Raw genomic sequence first — 15,949 nt, 5'->3', positions numbered from 1 at the left:
GGTCCTCCTTTGGGTCCCCCTCCCTGTCCCCATCCTGTTCGCCCTTCCCTTTCCCCTTTTGGTTCCCATCCCAGTCCCCATCCTGGTCCCCACCCCTGTCCCCCTTTGGGTCCCCATCCCAGTCCCTATCCCTTTCCCCATTCCCAGCCCCACACGTGGGACCGCAGCACCCCACAGGAGCTCCATTGTGGTGGGATGAGGGATAGATGGCTTGGGACACGCTTTCCCCCAGGGAAGTGGCTGCAGCCTGAGGGCAAGTGTGCAGCAAAATCCCCTGATGGAGGCACCTGTGGGGGTGTGGGAAGGCTCTGCCTTCTGCCCAGTAATAAACCATTAATGAAACCAGCAGAGAAGACCCAAATCTGTGAGGGTCATTTGTGGCTCCCCTCCTTGTGTTCCAAATGTTACCAGACAAATAAAAAGCTATCTACAGTTCATGCTTCAGAAAATCTCAAGGTGTTGTGGGTCTTGCTGACATTTTATGGAGGAAGCTCTGGGTGAGCAGGGGGAAGGAGGAAGGCTGGCCTTGTGCACACCAGTTCATCCCAAAATGGTTCTTCCAAAAAGCCCTCTGGAGATCCAGCCTGGTGCTGGTGTGGAGCACAGCAGGTTTGGGGTGAATGTTCCATACAGCCCTTGGTGGGTGTAAAACATCAGCAGGAGGTAGATGGACACCAGACATTCCTGGCATCCAGGCTCCCACCAGTGCCAGGCCACCACCTGGCAGTGATACAGCTTCGCACTGCACTGCCGCCAGCTCACCTGGGACTGGGGCTGGGGTTTCTCCTACACCAGGTTTCTCCTACAACTGGGGACCTGCCCAGGGCCTACAGCCCAGCTGAGGGTGTTTAGAAAGGAGGAAACCTGCTGTGAGAGCCACGGGCAGGGCCAGGATGCACATCCAGCACCAGCCGGACAAGTGGTCGGAATCTTCATCCACCACGCGAGTCCTCAAGGGCTTCAGTGTCCGCTGCCACTGCGTCAGGATGGCATCTCTGGCCCCGCTCCACGCCCCTCGTCCCACCAACCGGTACTGGTAGGGCGTGCAGGGCCCGAAGAAGATGGCCAGGGCCAGCCGGGGGTCCGTGAGGAGCAGCCTCAGCACGCTGGGCTTCACACCAGCGCAGGCAGCGATTTCATCCGTGTAGCCGATAAAACTCATCTTCAGATTCTCCCTCTCAGATGGATTCCTTCAGTGGGACATAAAAAATAAAAATCAAATGGCATCATCCCACCTCAGTTCCCAGCTCCATGGAAAGTAAAAGCTTTGGGCTCAGGCAGTATTCAAGCCCAGTCTCTGGGGTTGAGCTCCCTCAGCCCCAAATAAAGCTAAAGGCACTGAAAGAGCCTCCATGGGGTTGGTCCCAGCAGTTACCTGGGGCAGGGAATAGGCAGAAGCTTGTTTTGTCTCTAGTTGTGGCCTCAAAACCAGTTCTAGCTGAATACTGCCTTTACTTTGTAATGCTGTGCCATTCCTTAAGGTTCACAGGTGTGGATTTGACTGATTTTGAGAAGCAGAGATGCAGACTTTCAGAGATAAGAATGCCAAGGGGACTGGGAAAATCTGGGAGATGCATAAAGGTTCCCATTCTGGAAGGGATCTCCAGGATTTTTCTGCTTGAAACCTCACGTCCCTCGCGGGAGGGAGGACGTGCTGAATCTGCTTCAGCAAATTTGGGACACCCTGAAGGTTGTCTCCCTTGTACCTCGGGCTCCCATATTTCTGTGTAACATCATCGTGGTGCAGTCACCGGGGTTCCTTGGTCATAATCCCTGTGGCTCTGTTTTGTCCCAGCTTTGCATAAGTGTCCCATGAGCCAGCCCTGCCCTGCTGGCAGACCCAACCCAGCCTGCACCCTGAGATCCCCTCCTTGCTCCCAAAAGCTGCTGCAAGGCAGGCAGCACCTCCATCATCACCCATCCCACATCCTTGAGGGCACGTCTCAACCTCCTGTAAAATCCCAGTGCCAACAAGGCAGGATGTTAGCTCCCACATACACAACAGCCTTGTCTAATATTCATCTTGACCTGTCAAAAACTGACACAAACCGTCCCCCACCCACATTGCCTGGCTTCAGTGGGGTTTCTGGGTGGGGCTTGGCCCTGAACCCAGTGCTCTCCACTGCTTGGATTTGGGAGGAAAGAGCCACGAGATGGCACCCTCAGTCTGGAGGAAACCAAACTTCCATCTTGATATGCTAGGAATAAGGACATGGCTTGGAGGCCTGGCAGAGGGGACCTGCAGGTCCTGAGTCTTGTCATAGACTGCTCCAGAGCAGCTTATGGTGTCTTGGTCCATTACCCATAAAGGAGCAGCAAGAGCACTTCCCCACCTTGCTACAGGTTCTGAGCTAATAAATGCATCCAAGAAGAGTTCTGTGTCCTAGGCAGGTCACTCCCATGACTGCCACAGAGCCCCCCTTTCCCTGGGGTTATCCTGGTGCACAGCACCCATCACATCTGGAGCACAGGAGCATCACACACCTTTTGACTGGAGGCTTCTTCTTTAAAACATCAGCCATCATCCTGCTGGCAGGAGGGAGCTTGTTCCAGCCTGAGAACAGAGGAACCAGAGACCTTCAGCAGCACTTAAAGCTGAAAGCTCACGCTTGCTGGTTACAGCAGCACGTCTGGAGCAGCAGGGATACAGGGATGCAGTTGGCAGGCAGAGGCTACAATGCCACTGGTGCTCATGGTCACCACGGAGCTGAAATGTGCCCCAGGCTCTGTGGACAACAGGTCAGGCTGGCCCAAAACTCCCACCCCAACAGACCCCCCCGTTTCCTACCTGCAAAGATCCCCGTCACCCAGCGAGCCTGCATTTCTGATCCCACCATAATTGAGCCGGTCAGCTGGACCAAGCCAATGATGGCCAGCGTTGGCTTTTCCAGCTGGGGAGGGAAGATACATTTATAGAGGGAACGGTTATTGTCAATGCGGCTGCGAACTGACTCTTCAAGGAAGGGAAATGGAAAGATGTAGCCTGTGGCAAAGAGCACCACGTCGATGTTTTCTTCTGTTGTCCCGTCTTCAAAAATGGCAGAGCTTTCCGTGAACTCTTTCACACTTGGCTTCAACACAACAGTCCCAGAGAGGAGGCAGAACGGCAGCTCTTCATTGATAATCGCCTTAAATTTGGAGCTTGCAGGGGGAAAAGAAGGTGTTAGCACCGGGCAGGATCTGAGACAGCTTTTGTAGTCAGAGTTCCCCTCCAATGGTTTGCTATTCCACAAATATACCCCAAAATTAAAAATTGAGCATTTCATGGTATAAAGACCCCCTGACCAACCAACAAAACAATCAGAAAGAAATACCTTTTGGTGGAAGCCAACCCATAGTTTGTGTGGTTAAACCATGAATTGAACTTCCAAAACCGGATCCTCCTTGCGAAGGCTGATGGGAGAAACCATTCAAGAAAGTGGTTGAAGCGGGTGGTGCCGACCATGTCACAGGGGAAGCCATGGTTTGAGACCCGACTCATCACCCACGTGTTGCTCCTGGCACTGAGGAACACCTGGGAGAGAAGGCAGGTCTCAGCCTCCTGTCCAGGCATCTCGTTGTTGGTTTTGCTCTTAATGGCAAATCTCATCTCAGCACTTGGGAACTGAGAGGATTATCCTGAGGGAAGGAGATGGCATCCAGATCAACCAAACAGCTTGTGGCAGCTTCTACAAAGTTCCCACAGCTGCTGAATGGCCACTCCTCAGGTGGCCCAAACTCTCCAGGAGTCGCAAAGCTTTTTCAGTTGCCTTCAATTGAAAGTGGAATTTATTTAAAAACCCAGGAGCAAAGTTTCCTGAGGTAACCTAAGCCCCTGGCTCTCTTGGTCCCTGGCTGAGCTCTGCACCGCTGCAGAGTTGTACCTTGGCAGCCACGTGGCTCAGCTCCACGGAGATGTCACCGCCGGTGTTGCCAATGCCGACCACGAGGACCCGCTTTCCCCGGAAAGGCTCCACATCTTTGTATTCCTGGCTGTGGAGGTACTGGCCTTTGAAGCGAGTGCCAATGCCTAGGCAGAGAGGGGGGAGCTTCTCCTACTGCCAGATACATTTAACTGTCCCAGACCCTCTGGAGCCCCCAACCTGCTACTCCCCAGCTCTGATTGCAGCTGAAAAGCCCATGGAAGTCTTGGCTGCCTGGGTGGTGCCACCCCCCTGCACCATCTTGCTCTGCAAATCCTCATTCAAAAGCCTGGCTGCATCTTTACTAGGTGTTTTTGTCATTCCTGTGAATGGCCCTCACCATTCCAGCAGGGTGAGGGTCCCACTTTTCCCAGTGTAAGGGCTTTGTGGAGCAGACAGGCTCTAAGAGGAAAATGCAGCCAAGAAACCCATGGGTGCTGGGCAAAACCTCAGGGGGCAACTGCAGCCCACCCCACTGCTGGGACAGGGCTTACCTGGGAAAGAATCCAGAGGTAAGTAAGGCTCCTGGTAATGACCAGTGCAAACCATGACGGCATCGAAGACATGGGACTCACGGACACCGTCAGTCTTGGTGACCACCTCCCACTGGCCAGAGGTGGCAAAGTCTGGGCGCTTTCTCACACTGAGAACTGTTGTCTTGCACCAAAACCAAACAAAACAGCAGTCAGAGACCACGCTGTGTTTTGGAGATATGCCTGTGAAGGGCTGGGGCTGCTGGGGGCAGGCTGGGTCCCTAGGGAGCTGCATGTCACCCCTGACACTGTCAAATCCCACCCTCCACCTTTCCCCTGGTGATGGCATTGAGGGGGGAGATGCAGCCCGTGTTTAAGCAGCCTTTAAAACACGAAGCTAAAGGCTGCATTCAGGATACAGAAGGCACGTAGTCCTCGTGGGATGGCACCTGGCATTGTCCTGTCCCACCTGGGTGATACCCTGGTATCTGCAGCTACTGGTGGGTCTTCTCCCCATGGTGTTCAGGGTCCCTGCTCACCTTGAAGCGTATGTGCCTCAGGAGGTCAAAGTGGCGGGCGTACATCCGAAAGTACTCCAGGAGGAGGCTGTGGGGTAGGTAATTGGGAAAATCCTCTGGGAAGGGGAAGTCGCTGAAGCAGGACATCTCCTTGGAGGTGTTGGTAATGACAGAGCGGTACACGCTGACTCTCGTACCATCCATGGAGTCCTGTGTGAAGCCAGCGGTGCTGTTTGAAGGTGCGCAGAGAAACACTTTCTCTCCCCTAAGCATTTGAGTGTTTTTCCTCCTTGTACTTGATTATAAAGAATTAACCAGGACAAGCATCTGGTGACCATGGTTTGTGCTCCCCCCCTTTCCTTCTCCAACTTGGAGTCAGGGGGAGACCTGTGCCTAGGACAGGGACAGTCTCTGAGGGCATGGCCACCCTTTTCTCTTTGCTGCAGGCAAAGCATATCCGAGGAGGGAGGGGACAAACCCAGGGACAATCCTCCCCGCGCAGGCAGAGCTCACTGACCGTGTACCGCCAGACCCCCCCGATGTCCTCGCTCCTCTCGAAGCAGGTGGGCTCCAGCCCCTCATCCAGGCAGCACTTGACAGAAGCCAAGCCACCGGGCCCGGCCCCGATGACAGCCACGCGCCGCACCATTGCTGTCCTGCAGCAGGGAACGGCCCCGTGAACGAGGAGCTGCAAACCAAACAGCCCAGGAATTAGCAGAAACACCAGTCCCTTCTTCCTGTCCCCTAGAAAAACATCCCTGGTCTTCTCTGGCTGCAGGTGCCCACAAGGAAAACTCTTCTTGGAGAAAACCATGGCCAGCTCTGGATTCAAGCACTATGGACAGATGCTGCTCCTTACCCTTCCTGCTGTGCTAAGCCCACACTGAGGGTTCAGCTATTCCCCTCCTTCATGTAGGGAAAAAGGAGACACTTTTAAACCTCACTGTGCTGCTGCTTCATTTTATTCCATTTCCAAGCCCAAACCAGGGCACGCAAAGAAGGGGAAGGGGCTCGCAGCTTCTGCCCGCACAAAGTGATCCTCCTGAAACGTTTGCAAGAAACAATTTCAGCTAAGATGGCTCATTTTCATGCTTTCCTTTTTACTTTCCCATTAAAGAGCAATCTCTTGAAAACAAAAAGGGTTTTAAAAAGAAAAAAAAAGTGATGCCTGACTGAGCAGGAGCGCGGCACAGCCATTCACAAGTTAGACAGCACCGTGAAAGCGCGGCTGGGATTACAGAGCAGACAAAAGGTAAGAAACCCGGGAAACGCGGGTAATACAGGCGAGGAACTCAAGGCCCCCGGGGTGTGTAAACTAGCTGCACCGAGCTTGACTGGAAAGCAAAGAAACCAGGAAAAATGAACCCACGTGAACTTTGATTAGATAACAAACACTCCTACTACTGAATCTGCAGAAAGAGTAATTTATAACTTTTTTTCTATCAGTTTTGTGCCAAAAAGTAAGTTAACATAAACAGGAACTGGAGGAAACTGAAGAAAGACAGGGAAAAATGAAGGAGGTGCAAAAAAAACCCCTCAGGATCCAAAAGCCCAGACTGAGCCACTCCCTGATCTGCACGAACAGGGCAGGACTTGCCAACAGTTGCCTGTCCCCTGTTTCTGGACCCTCCTTTGGTTTTGGAAAAGGGTAGAGACATGCTAAAATCAGCCTTCTTTTCCAGTGCTGGATACAGACAGTTTTACTCCAGAGAGTCCCTGCAAGACCCCTCTCCCCCCGCCAGCAGGGAGGCAAAGCCAGTGGCAAATGCCAAACCCCTGGAGAGCTGTCTGCCCCCTTTGGAAGCCTGCAACACCCATCTGGAGAGAAGTGAGGAGCAAACCTTGCAGGACAGTGCCGTGCCTTCGCTGCTCAGGCTTCGGCCAAACTTTGCTTCAAGTTTCTCCTGCCGCAGCTTTGAAGGGAAGGCTGAAGTCCAGGCAGGTCGCCACGGCTCTTGCACCACTGACCTTTACGCCTGCATTGCCCCACCCCGTGTGCTTAAACGCACTGGAAGAAAGCTCTCAACATCCCCGCGGCGGTGCTGGGTGAAAATCCAGACTATAATCCCAAAGGGAACGTGCTTGCAAGGACTCCCACGCTGCAGCTGGCCACTGGCCCAGCCCAGGCAGCAGCCTGGGGTTGTCCTGATTCATCCCCTCCTGCAACGCCTGTGCCTGGCAGGCGTTCACTTGGCACGCCCAGGAAATCAGCAAAACACACCCTCTTTGCCAGCTGACAGCATGGATGGGGGGCATGGAGCACAGTGCAGAATAATTTTGGGGGGTCAGCGAAAGCCCTCACAGCCCCAACCTTGTGAGTTGCCCGTGGCACTGGGTGGCACAGCCCCAGCTCAGACATGGACCCTCCCAGCTCTTTCCCTGCACACAGGCAGACAACATCGAGGCACCTGCAGAAGGCTCCTGACACAGCTGATAACATTTTATTCATTTAAAGTCTCCACACACACAAAAAAAGCCCTAGGATTATCCAGTGGTGAGGAATGAAGGAAAGCAAAGCCAGGAGTGCTCGGTCCCAATTTCAGTGGTGACAAACCACAACCAGGGCCCTTGCATTGGAAACGTGCACCAATTCAACCCAAACTGGGATTTTTGGGTCATAGGTTTTAAGTTTGGGAAAAGAGACAGCCTGACCTGCGCATCCAGCCCAGATAACCCCTTGCTGGACTAAAGACCCTGGTTCTCAGGTGAGTTGGGGCAGGGCTAGTCTTATCCTTGCTGCATCCTGGCTGGCATGATCCATACATAGTTATGCCATAAAGCCATGCTCTACTCCCAGCAGTGGGCAGAGGAGCAATAGACACTGGGGGAAAGCTGCCATCCCCAGCTAATGGGGTCTGCAAAGCTGTGCTTGGGGGTGAGTTGGGGCAGAGAAAGGTTTGTGTGGTAAGTTGAAGCATAAAATTTGTTCCATCTGCTGAAATCCTTTTCCTCCCATCCCGTGGCACACTGTGGAGATGTCTGACCTGAGATAACATCCCCCATGACAAGAACAAAAAATTAACAAGCTCTAAAAGCTATTGTAAACCAAAAATTATGGCAGCTAGGAGTAGGAGGAACCCCACCACAACCAGGAGAGAGGGGAAAGAGCTGGAGGAGCCAGCAGGGACTCGTGTTCTTGTGGGCTTCAGGGTCCGGTCCCACTGGGTGAGGATGGCCTGGCGTGCCCCCTCCCAGTGCCCAGGACCCCCCAGTCGGTACTGGTAGGGGGAGCAGGGGCCAAAGAAAATGGTGAGGGCCAGCCAGGGGTCTCTGCAGAGCAGCCCCAGCACGCTGGGCTTGGCGCCGATGAAGGAGGCGAGCGTGTCCATGTAGACCAGCCACTCGGTTTTGAGGACTTCATCAAAGGACAGACCAAACCTTAATGAATCAGAGAAGAAAAAGAGGCAGGAGAAAGATCGGTGTCAACAGGGCTGAGAGGAACTTGAGTGCAAGTCCTCTGCATCTAAGTTGTTATTGTATTTGAATGCAAGCAGGTTCTTTTTAGGAAAGGACTGGGTATACACAGAGTGGGAACCTTGGCCTGTCTGGACCCAAATCCTGTCCCTTATGCCGCATATGTAAAGGGATGCTGGCTCATGTCAATCAATCAGTCTTTCACTTCATTGGCCACAAGTTGCACCTGTTTCCCCCTTCATCTTGGTGGATCACTGTTAAAAGACTTTGTCAAATCAGTTTTGGGATTTTTTTGCAATCTAGTTTTCCCTTTGCTCTCTGCAGGGAAGTCACGTGCAGCATGAGAAAGGCGGCGCCCTTTAGTTTCCCTCACATTCATTTCCATCAAGTATTGCATGGTGAATTGGAGAATTGCTTCCAGTTAATCTTCTCAGTAGAATTCAGAGTTTTATGTCCCACCTTTGGTGGGCTGAAAAAAGGCCATGTGAGTTTAACCTCGTATTGTAGAGCAATTCTTCTGAGCAATCCTGGAGTTCGCTTTTCTATCCCTTTTCTCTTGTAATGATGTAGATGACTGGATTAATACACTGCCCAGTTTCCTGGGTTTATCTTATTCATACCCTGATATTTCTTAGCCTTTTATCTGCCTGGGAATCACACACTGGTATGTTTAGATACCTGTTCACAGTGAGTCAGGTGTCCATGCTGAGAGATGAGACAATTTGTGTGGACACCTCGGGTTGGATTTTTTTCCCCTTCCCAGTTGAATTACCTTGCATTTATTACCATTAATTTCTCTGCCATTTTATCTCTCAGTCCCTGGGGACCCTGGCACACTTCCCCAATTTCTGAGCAAGCTTTAGGCTTAAGTACCCCAAATTCATTTCTTCCTGCCACCAACAGCCAAAATACCACTGTCAAATCAAAGGTTATATTGGCTCAAGTGAGTAAAGGGGAGGCTGGATCTGGGCATCCCCCTTTCCTCTGCTGTACACACAGGGAGCAGCTGCAGCGTATGAGCCTGTGTGTTGCTGCCCCCAAAAATCCAGGGATTTTTCAATCCACAAAAAAACCCATTTGAGGCTCCAGGGAATGACTTACCATTTAACTTGGTTTTTCTTCTTCTCATTTACTTCCTTCTCCATGACAGACTGAGAAGGCAACCGACACAAGCCTAGGAGAGAGAGGAGAGTGTTCTCCAGAGTTTAACTCCCGGGGGGACTTGTGAACTCATTCACTGATGCAAAACATGAGAATCCCTACCCCTGGAGGGCAGGAAAACCCCATTGCTCAGGTTTAGGTTGTCATTGGCAATTCTGCCAGAGACCAGTCCTCCACAGTGGTGCAAATTCACCCTTACCTTTTCCTGCTCTTACAGATTTGTGCTGCCAGGGCACAAGCAGGTGACATGGAGTGAGATGGGCTGTGCAAGCCCCAGAGAGGATCATCCCAAAGAGAAACCACAGAGCTTCCCCTGGCTCTGTGGAGAAGCCTTGATATAGCCCTCCGCATGAGCCCAGTGGGAGGCTGTTGTTATTATTTTTATTAAAGAAACCAAACAAAACCCCAGTAGGTTTCTTTCCTCACTTATGTTGCTGCAGCTTAGCAGAAGTGAAATAACTTGGGGAGTCTGAGCCCTGAAAATATTCCCCTGTCCACTCTGAAATGAGCTTCTTAGCTCTGAGCTTTCCAAGGACAGAAATCCATCTTGGTAGAGGGACGAGCCGCGTCCAATCTGAACTGTATTTTGGTACCCAGGAGAGCTCCCGTTAGCTCTCCTACCTTTGAAGACACGGGTCACCCAGCGTGCTTGCATCTCTGTTACGGGCATGATGGCTCCAAAGGGCCTAATCAGCCCAATGACAGCCAGGGTGTGCTTCTGCAGGTGGGTTGGGAACACGTATTGGTAGAGGGATGCGTGCTTGTTTTCCACCTTGACGACTGATTCTTCTAGGAACGGGAAGGAGGCGTTGTAGCCTGTGCAGAAGACAACAATATCAACGGGCTCCTCTTCAGGGCAGTTGTGGAAAACAACAGAGTTGGCCTTGAACTCCTTCACGCCTGGCTTGATGGTGACCCTCCCTGTCAGGATGTAGCTCGGAAGGTCGTCGTTCAGCAAAGGCTCTCGCACCAGGTAGCTGTGGAGAGCAGAGGGGCTCTGAGAACAGACCATGAACAAGCCCTGCCGGTGCCCTTGCTCCTCCTTCCCTTGAGCCCACCAGCTCACAACCTCCCAGTGTCATTTGCTCTAAGCAAACAGCCCTGCCTCCCCCTCTCCAAACACTGACACGTTCAACCCCTGCACCAGTGTCACCCTGTCCCATAGCGTGAGTGATTCCTGGACACCTCCTGCCTTCTTCCTCCACTCAATTGCTCTTTAAACCACCTCTTTTCAGAGCTGATCCACACTTTAAGCCTTTCTTCTCCTCTTTCAGCAGGGAGCCTCATGAGGAAAACTCCTCTGGTCCTTTCTGGGCTTTTCCAGCATGCTCAATCTCTCACCACCTAAGGGGGTACAGCTTATCTTCTCCTGCTGGGCTGTGAACTCCTGGTTGGAGATCACCACGGTCTGGGCACTGTCTGATGTTGGTTGCTGGAGATCTCCCCCTGCCCACACCACCATCAGCCCATCTGCATGGGTTGGCAACCACCAAGTACCTCTTCTCTGGCTGAAGGCCATAGTTTTCATGGTTGAACCGCTGGTTCATATTGTAATTAACCCATCCCCATGAAAGGGGCCCGGGGAGGTTGTTTCTGATCAGGCTCATGAGGCGAGTGTTGTAAACCATGTCCCATGGGTAGCCATGGTCAAACACACGGCTGACCAGCCAGGCACCCCGATGGGTGCAAATGGTTACCTGGGAGAGAGCAGGGAATCAGTGATTTGGCTGATGAATTTGCTGAAATTCGAGCTGAAAAGTAACTCAGAGGGGCACGGCACAGACAGCTGCACAATGGAAAAGCAGCAACAGCATCTTTAAGACCTCCTGGCTGCTGATAATGGAGGTAGAACAGGAGAAAAGAGGAAAGCCAGCTTTCTTTCAGGGTAGGTTTTTGAACAACAACTTCGGGTTCAGAAGGACTGTTTGTACACCATGTCCCTGTGGTGACAGTAGACTGAGCTACTGCCCCCCACACCTCCCTCCCCACACTCCTGGGGTGGCTGGGTAGTGGTACCTTGGAAGCTACACGACTGGCCTCCACCGCAATGTCCACTCCGGAATTGCCCATGCCCACCACGAGGACACGCTTCCCCTGAAACACGTCGGGATGCTTGTACTGGCGGCTGTGAAAGTACTGGCCTCGAAACTTCTCGATGCCTTGGGGAAAAAGAAACAAAACTCTTAAGTATTTGAGCATTTGTGGGTTTTGTTGGGAGAATTGGCGTAGAAACAATCCAGATGGCAAGAGTAAGGAAGTGCAATCACTGGCCACCCGGGACTCGGGGAGGTCCAGCCCTCCATCCCACGCACACAGCATTGGTGCTTCCTCTCCAAAACAGGGCCTCATAGACAAAGCTGCTGAAGCACGAGGATGTATTGCTGTTCGTGCCAGGAGGTTTGGAAAGCAGAATCAAGTAAAGGAAGAAAGCAAGCATCTTCCCCGAGGAACCTCCAAGTGTCCCCCCAGCCCCTGGAAGCAGGTAACCACAGGCAGCCCTATACTGTACCAGGAAAACAGTGCAGGGGGAGGGATGGCTCGGACATATTGCCACTGCAAACCATAACAGCATCAAAGACATGCGATGCCTGCTTCCCATCCGCCTCTGTGACCACATTCCACTGGCCCGTGGTGGCAAAGTCGGGGTGTTTCCGGATGCTGACAACAGTGGTCTGAAACATGGGAATGAGGCAAAGTCACCACTGGCACACAGAGTGTGTGAGGAGAGGGGCAGTGCTGGGGCACCCGTCACTCACCCCAAATTTGATGTGCTCCCGGAGGCTGAAGCGCTCGGCATAGCACCGGAGGTAATCCAGGAGTCGGGCATTGGGCAGGAACACCGGGAAGTCCTCGGGGTAGGGGAAGTCAGAGAATGCTGACATCTCCTTGGAGGTGTTGCTGATGACTGACGGGTAGAGGCTTGGCCGGCCGGCCTCGATGTGCTCCTGGCACGACACCCTGGGTGTGTCAGCCTCGCGCCGGGGGTGGGGACTGTGCCCCCACTCCCCTTCCTCTGGTCTCAGGGAGTGCAGCCGGGACAGGCCAGCACCCAGCAAGCTCTCACACCCCTTCCCCATCCACTGGAGCCCAGCTCAACCCGCTCCCCACTGGCAAAGCTGCAGCTCCCAAGGGAAGGAGGACAGGCACCGATGGCTCACCGTGTAGCGCCAGAGCCCCCCGATGTCCTGGCTCTGCTCGAAGCAGGTGGGCTCCAGCCCCTCGTCCAGGCAGCATTTGGTGGCTGCCAGCCCACTGACACCAGCGCCCACCACGGCCACTCTCATCCCTGCTGCCTCTACCAGGATTCCAGGCTGTGAACAGGGCTTAACCGGGGAGAAACCCCACAGACAGTCACCACACACTCAGGGAGCAGCTCCTGGCATATCCTCTATAGGGGATTTCTCTATATGCCACCCCCAAATCTTCATTCCCTTTACCAGCATTCTGGGCTCTTCATTTACAAGTGAGATTATATATATCTTTAAATCTTCATTTTCTCCTTTTTTTTTATTTTATAAATTAATCTACTTTTACAGTGTACTCACGAGGCTGATTCCAAACTCCTGCAGTTTTCCTGGAAACTGGCTTTGAAAGTATGTAGTCAAGCCACAATTTGTTGCCATTTTTTGTTTACAAGCTGTGTTTAAACTATCCTGCCTTATCAGTCTTGCAAATACTTTTATCTTTGGATACCTGCCCTGCCTTTCTCAGGATTAAAAAAAAAAGTCCAGTGGGACTATTCAGTCTCTGCATCTCTAGCAGGGTCCTGTCCCCTTCCCACCAGGGAAGATGCTGCTGACTTTGACACAGCCACTGAGGCTGATGGACGGGCTGCAGATGTAGCACACCTTGGATTTAGGATGCTTTTGTGCCTGCTGCAGGGCTCCAAGCAACTCCACCCCGGGGGTTGAAAGGCAGCAGCCCCTGAACGGACATCCAGCCCCACAAGGCTCCCAGAGCTGCAGTGGGGACAATGGATCCAAATCCTTCTTGATAGTCTCAGGCAATAAAACAAGGGATGATGGTCAGGCTCCATGGCTTGGGCTGGATGTTGCCAGAGCAGGGACCCCCACAGAGGTGCCTCAGGGGTGCTGCTGCAGCCTCTGGTTTGACCCCAGTGCTGGTAGGGAGCCCCCTGCTCCACTGAGTTATTAATTCAGCACACCAGGATGACATTATGGGTGGCACTGGTTCCTCTGCACAGAGAAGCACTTTCAGCTACCATGAGACACAGAGGATGGGGTATTCATCAGAAAAAAATTTCAAAAAAGTCTTCATTTAAAAAATGGGGTTAGGCACAGTGTTTTCTGAAAAACATCATATTACCCAGAACAATTTCAACTTTCAGTCAGAAAGCAACACCTAATGAATACTTTGCTTCTCAAAGCTGGAATAAAAACTGGACTTGTTCCTGTGTAAATGAAGAAAGCACTAACATGAGTTGCTCGCTGTTAACTGTTTTGGGAAGGCTTTTTTTGCACGGTGGGAGTTACCTTATATCACAAACACCTCCCAGCTACGTATCCTATTTGATTCCCTACCTTCTTGCACAGAAGGTGGAAATAATACCCAGGAAACACTGTCTCTGCTCCCCTGCGCCCGTTTCTGCCACACTTTCCACACTGTCCCTGCAAATGCCCATAGCAGCCAACCTCAGAAGCGGGGTAGGGAGGGAAGGGAAGGCTTCTCAGCCCCCCAGGGACACTTACCTCCCAGCTTTAGCCACCTGTGCTGCTGTCTCACCTCTGCCGCAGGGAGAGAGCCCCTCCTGGTCCTGATTTATAGGCGGGACTTGGCGCTTTGGCAGAGGCAGGGGAGGGAAGGCAGGCGCCCACCCCACTCCCACGGCAGTTGCACAACCAGGGTTTGCAGCGGGAGGAGTGGCCGGACTCTCCTGCTGCCCTGTGGAGTGAGCTGGACAGCCCAGCTGATGAACTCTAAGGAGGATTGAGCGGGTGGGAGGCGGCGGAGCAGTCCAGATGTGTCCCGCAGTCGTGCCAGGAGGATGTTTGCAGGGGCGGCTCCAGCTGTGGGACGTTTTCACTTGCACCACCTCCCTTCCAAAAGGGAGCTGAAGAGGCTGACAAACAGCAGGGTTTAGGCAGGACTTTGCACCCAGGGCACCATCGAGCTAAAAAAACAAAGAGCTGGTTTTGTGGTCAGTGCTCACGGGACACAGAGGCTGCATCGTGCCATCAGCCAGATGTGCAACTGCTGGTGGGCAAGAGACTCCCTGTGCCAACTGGGAGAGTGTGAAATGGCCACAAACATCAGTGTACCAAGCACAAGAAAAGGGAAAATATTGGCCTAAATATCAGTGCAGGACATGGAGCCCAGGGGTAAATGATCATGGGGATGAGAGGGATAAGGATGGCTTTGAATAGGGCTGTTCTCCCAGCTACTCAATACATTTAGGAGTGACTGGCAAGAAAGTATGAAATCCCTGCAAATGAATACAGCTAGGCACAGAAGCCATGGAGAGACAGCTGAGAGAGGAGTGGGTCTTTAGGAAAACCAGTGATTACAAAAGGACAGTGCTGTTTGTGCCATGGGGATGACAGCAGGCAGCTCACTGGGCGAGCACGGGGGGGGGGGGACAGTGAAAGCTGACGGATGGGCGTCACCTTGTCACTGATAAAGACACTCCCAGAGCTATGGCCCCAGATTTGATATCAGCTCTTTAAGCAGTTTGAATAACCAAGGATTCTGAAAGGGGGAGGGAGGAAATCCCATCCAAGGACTGTAGAAGAGAGGGTGGAAAGTAAAGTATCCAACACAGATGTCTGCTCTGAGCCCACGTTTCGATTTGCAGAGATGTGAGGTGGGCTCAGAGCTGGGAGCTGAAATGATAAGTGGAAGTAAGATGCACATTGGTAAGAAGGAAGATAATTAGCCTTAGGAAAAGTCTGCTGAGCTCTGTGGCAGACCCAGGCACTTGAAGAAAAACTGTTTGGTTTGTGGAGGAACAGGATTTACTGCTCCTGTGCCGGGGCACTGTCAGGAGTGCAGCTGCCTGGGCTGCCATCCATCTGCTGCACCCACAGAGACACATCAGCCTTCTCAGGCTTCCCTACTCCAGGATCTCTGTTTCCATGCAGTGCCTGACTCCAGGGTTTGCCCCCGGGAGCACATCAGAAGCACATGCCCATTCTGGGTTGGCTGTGCCAGCCACGCTCCAGCACAGCTCAGTGAGTGGTACCCAAGAGCGATGCGCTTGCAGGGGCTGGAGCCTGTGAAATCCAACTCATTCCTTTGAGTTCAGTTTTCAGACCCTTCTCAGGAGCATGAAGAAACATCCAGATTTGCTCTCCCAGGCTAATGGGACATGGTTACCGAGGCAAATGGGAAACAAGTCTTGCACATCTTTGATATTGTGGGGATTTGTACAGGTTCTGTCCCCCAGCTCTCTCTCACACTGGACCCTTCTCCAGATGCACAAAACCTTGCACCTGCAAAGATGCTTGCCAGCACTCAGCAAAAA

The 15,949-nt window shown here is 52.5% G+C and overlaps 2 protein-coding genes across 2 annotated transcripts; both read right to left on the bottom strand.

Annotated features, from left to right (window-relative positions):
• Positions 1–350: 350 nt before the first annotated feature.
• On the bottom strand, positions 351–7,196 carry LOC113973016 (dimethylaniline monooxygenase [N-oxide-forming] 2-like). The gene is made up of 9 exons (XM_027694645.1): positions 6,735–7,196; positions 5,411–5,581; positions 4,915–5,103; positions 4,397–4,559; positions 3,864–4,009; positions 3,315–3,514; positions 2,789–3,141; positions 2,485–2,554; positions 351–1,190 (listed from the first exon to the last, which is right to left on the bottom strand). Exons 2-9 carry the CDS (start codon positions 5,540–5,542, stop codon positions 803–805), a joined length of 1,641 nt encoding a protein of 546 aa, XP_027550446.1. The 5' UTR covers positions 5,543–5,581; positions 6,735–7,196; the 3' UTR covers positions 351–802.
• Positions 7,197–7,315: 119 nt separating this feature from the next.
• Positions 7,316–14,581, bottom strand: FMO1 (flavin containing monooxygenase 1). The gene is made up of 9 exons (XM_027694653.1): positions 14,179–14,581; positions 12,627–12,798; positions 12,225–12,413; positions 11,978–12,140; positions 11,485–11,627; positions 10,966–11,165; positions 10,090–10,445; positions 9,409–9,481; positions 7,316–8,271 (listed from the first exon to the last, which is right to left on the bottom strand). Exons 2-9 carry the CDS (start codon positions 12,750–12,752, stop codon positions 7,929–7,931), a joined length of 1,593 nt encoding a protein of 530 aa, XP_027550454.1. The 5' UTR covers positions 12,753–12,798; positions 14,179–14,581; the 3' UTR covers positions 7,316–7,928.
• Positions 14,582–15,949: the final 1,368 nt, after the last annotated feature.

Source organism: Neopelma chrysocephalum, unplaced genomic scaffold (assembly GCF_003984885.1).
Source record: "Neopelma chrysocephalum unplaced genomic scaffold, ASM398488v2 Primary Assembly neopelma1_98, whole genome shotgun sequence".
Lineage (NCBI taxonomy): Eukaryota > Metazoa > Chordata > Aves > Passeriformes > Pipridae > Neopelma > Neopelma chrysocephalum.
This window is presented reverse-complemented; position numbering and strand designations above follow the sequence as displayed.

Bases quoted from the DNA above. Each gene is read 5' to 3' on its own strand.
- FMO1 (XM_027694653.1), bottom strand. From the start codon at position 12,752: ATGAGAGTGGCCGTGGTGGGCGCTGGTGTCAGTGGGCTGGCAGCCACC. The intron at 10,446-10,965 runs GTACTTGGTGGT...TGCTCTCCACAG, and splicing joins GGCCTTCAGCCAGAGAAGAG to CTACCTGGTGCGAGAGCCTT. The intron at 8,272-9,408 runs GTAAGTCATTCC...TGATTCATTAAG, and splicing joins AAGAAAAACCAAGTTAAATG to GTTTGGTCTGTCCTTTGATG.
- LOC113973016 (XM_027694645.1), bottom strand. From the start codon at position 5,542: ATGGTGCGGCGCGTGGCTGTCATCGGGGCCGGGCCCGGTGGCTTGGCT. The intron at 4,010-4,396 runs GTAAGCCCTGTC...CTCTCTGCCTAG, and splicing joins ACCTCTGGATTCTTTCCCAG to GCATTGGCACTCGCTTCAAA. The intron at 3,142-3,314 runs GTATTTCTTTCT...TCCCCCTGCAAG, and splicing joins GGGTTGGCTTCCACCAAAAG to CTCCAAATTTAAGGCGATTA.